This window comes from Brassica napus, chromosome C8 (genome assembly GCF_020379485.1).
Source record: "Brassica napus cultivar Da-Ae chromosome C8, Da-Ae, whole genome shotgun sequence".
Lineage (NCBI taxonomy): Eukaryota > Viridiplantae > Streptophyta > Magnoliopsida > Brassicales > Brassicaceae > Brassica > Brassica napus.
The window spans coordinates 6545766-6548968 of NC_063451.1; the positions used below are offsets into that span (position 1 = coordinate 6545766).

Genomic DNA, 3203 nt, shown 5'->3' on the forward strand with positions numbered 1-3203 from the left:
TTATCTTTCGCGATCTGCGCCCAACTTGCTTCAGATTTCTTCAAATCGACATCCAACAACACCTTCGGAGTCACCTCGTTCTCTACAACCTTCAAGACCTCACAATCACTCTCCGGCGGATCAGATGAGCTCAGCGGAGCAGCCGAATCCATCGGTGAAACTAGGTTCGCAAACGCCTCCAAAATCGCCTTTTATTGTTCTTTTCTTGGAAAAGACCAAAGGTTTATTGTTACATTAGCCCTGTTCGTTTAACGAACGCTGAACAGAGACGCGGCGTCATAGATTTGTTCATAAGTTTTCCGGTGTTGCCTCTGAACAGAGACGCGGCGTCAGAATAAAAGAAGCTTTCCGGTGTTGCCGCTAACGCCAAAAAAGTAGCGACCATTATTCCTCATTTTTGGCACCTCTCTGCGACTGAAAACAAGATATTTCTTCCCCTGTTCTTCTCTTTTTCCCTTTGGATACTCTTTCTTTCATTCTGAATTTTGATCTCTAGCCGCTGACGCAGCGTTCATTTAACAAACAAGGCTATTCAAGAATTATGTTGCGGCTGAGAGGGACAAATATTTAGTATTTATTTAAGAATTTTTTAATTTATAAACCACACTCCCAAAACCAAACCATTCAAATATAAAATAGATAACCCTATGCATAACGGTATTTAAGTGTTTATTTACGAACATTTTTATGGTCGTAGATTTTTCAGTACAGAAATATCATCAAGAGCTTGAAGAAAATATCATCTATGGGCTTTAATGGGCCGGACCCTCTGAGTTTCATGGCCCAAACAATCGATACAGTCCAGAACGTTGTCACCATCATCGGAACACCGCAGGTTGAGAGAGCTTTCGCATTCAGATTGACAACAACAAAAAAATCTACGATGCTACTTGTGCGATCCCTCTGCCGTACCGCTGCGGCGGCCTCCGTCGCTACGCTCCGATCATTGAGATCCGCCCCTCCAAATCAGCTATTGCGCAATCGTTCCCTCCTCACGGGAGGATTCTTCGCGGTTTCTTCATTTCCTTCAAATCGAACTCCTTACGGTAATCAACTATAATAGTCGCCTCTTTGTTTCTATATGTTCCGGTGGGAAAGATCATCTACTTACTGAATACTAATTAGTGTTGGTGGAATCTTAAGCTTACTGTGTTGATCTTTAAAAGGATCACGACTTGTTTTACCGTTACCTTTGGGAGATATAGCTCTTTCGTTGCGAAGACGTTTAGGTTGTGCGCTTTGTAATCTCTCGAATTCGTTTTCTAGATATTAAGGATCACGACTTCCAGATTCATTGTTGTACTATTTACCTTTGAGAGCTATAGCTCCTTTGTTGCCAAGACATTTACGTCTACTCGTTCATCCACTTCGAGATTGACATGTTTGATGGCAAAAATGATCTGCAAAGACTTCGTTTTAAAATTACTTTTGAAAGCTATATCCTTTGTTGCAAAGACTTTGAGGTCTTTGTGATTGTTTCATAGTGAAAAATGGTTTGCAATGACGAGAGTTTGTTTTAAAGTTTACCTTTGAAAACCATAGCTCTTTCATTTCGCTTTGTATATAACGTGCTTGCTGGTGAAAAAATGGTCAGCAGAGATGCTGCTCGTGCGTGCACTTTTTTTATTTGACGTGTTTGATGGTGAAGCTGCAGATTGTCGGTATCCTCGGGCAATTGGCATAGGAAGTGTGCGCAACTTTAGCGAAGATGTGTCTCACATGCCTGAACTCAAAGACAGTGATGTTCTTAATGCTTTCAAAGGTTTGATGGCTGCAGACTGGTCAGCGCTTCCTTCTGCTGTTGTTAACGAGGCGAAAAAGGCAGTCTCGAAAAACACAGATGACAAGGCAGGGCAAGAGGCCTTGACGAATGTGTTCAGAGCAGCTGAAGCTGTTGAAGAATTTGGTGGGATTCTCAATTCCCTAAAGATGGAAATCGACGATAGCATTGGGATGAGTGGAGAGGTTTGTTTGTTTGTTGTTGTTGTTGACTCACTAACCAACCACATTCTTTTTTTGGGTTTGACATGTTTGATGTGTTCTTATTTTGTTTCAGGATGTAAAGAGCTTACCAGAAGATATAACCAAAGCGCTGCGTCTTGCTTATCATAGGTATGCTACCTACCTAGATGCGTTTGGACCTGAAGAAGTTTACTTGAAGAAGAAGGTTGAGACGGAGTTGGGGACAAAGATGATCCACTTGAAGATGAGATGCAGCGGACTTGGTTCAGAATGGGGAAAGGTAAATGCACATCTTCTTCGCCAACATATATTAGTTAGAACAGCCTGATTCAAGTGTGGGTTGCATAATTAACAAGTTGTATATCTGATCTTTTTGTCGACCTTCATGCATCATCCATGCTATCCAAATTCATGAATTTTGGTTTGATTTTCTTTGGTAGGTTACGGTTCTTGGAACATCAGGACTCTCGGGGTCTTACGTGGAGCAAAGGGCTTAAAACGGACAGAGAAGATCTTAAATAATGTTTGTTATTTGCGTTATTGTGTATTCAACACATAATAAGGTCAATAACTGACCAAAGACATATAAGGTGAGTTTTTGTTCATTGTCGCTGCCCCGAAAAATTTCAAACAAGCTTTTGTGTTCTGTTTTTTTACATTAGAGTTTCTTTACTGCTTGTGATTCAACTTTTTTCAAATAAAAGAATTGGAGCAATTCTATTTGGTTTTCTCCATGACCAAGACTCTGCAGGAGACTTAGGAGGCGGTGGAAGCAATGCAGCTTTTCTTCCTAAACCAAATGGCCATCGTTGGCAATCACACAGCTATTGAAACACTGACCATTTCTTAATTTCATTCAAATAATACATTTGTCATTGATTCTCCAGCTCTATACCTTTCAAGCTCGAATACCTTGAAAACTTTCGCCGTGATATATCCTTCTATACTCAAATCACTCGGACAACACTCTGAAAAACTACTGCTTCCGACCGAACAAAACTCCATACCCTCTTGCTCTACGATTTTGCGTTCCTTGGTGGATTGATAATTTAGGGTCTCCATGTCTATCCTTGGCTTCTGCCTTAGTTTCTCCATCGCCTGAGTTCTGATCTGGATAATAACAGTCTGAAACCAAACACAATCAGAACGAAAGGTTTGAAAACGAAACACAAAAGGCAAAGGAGTTTTTACTTCATGGTCATAGTCATAGTCAAAATCCCTGACAAGTGAAAGGGTTTTAA

At 40.7% G+C, this 3203-nt stretch overlaps 1 protein-coding gene across 2 annotated transcripts; it reads left to right on the forward strand.

Annotated features, from left to right (window-relative positions):
• The first annotated feature begins 763 nt into the window (after positions 1-763).
• On the forward strand, positions 764-2684 carry LOC111198040 (succinate dehydrogenase subunit 5, mitochondrial-like). Of its 2 annotated transcripts, none has more exons than XM_022708421.2 (4): positions 764-1046; positions 1649-1965; positions 2057-2242; positions 2403-2684. In XM_022708421.2, the coding sequence occupies exons 1-4, from the start codon at positions 779-781 to the stop codon at positions 2457-2459; spliced, it is 828 nt and encodes a 275-aa protein (XP_022564142.2). In that variant the 5' UTR covers positions 764-778; the 3' UTR covers positions 2460-2684. The 2 variants fall into 2 exon arrangements, with proteins under 2 accessions (XP_022564142.2, XP_022564143.2); XM_022708422.2 differs by having other exon boundaries at positions 1655-1965.
• The last annotated feature ends 519 nt before the right edge of the window (positions 2685-3203 follow it).

Coding starts and splice junctions, on each gene's coding strand:
- LOC111198040 (XM_022708421.2), top strand. CDS start 779: ATGGCCCAAACAATCGATACAGTCCAGAACGTTGTCACCATCATCGGA. Junction 1,966..2,056: donor GCATTGGGATGAGTGGAGAG/GTTTGTTTGTTT, acceptor ATTTTGTTTCAG/GATGTAAAGAGCTTACCAGA. Junction 2,243..2,402: donor TTGGTTCAGAATGGGGAAAG/GTAAATGCACAT, acceptor TTTCTTTGGTAG/GTTACGGTTCTTGGAACATC.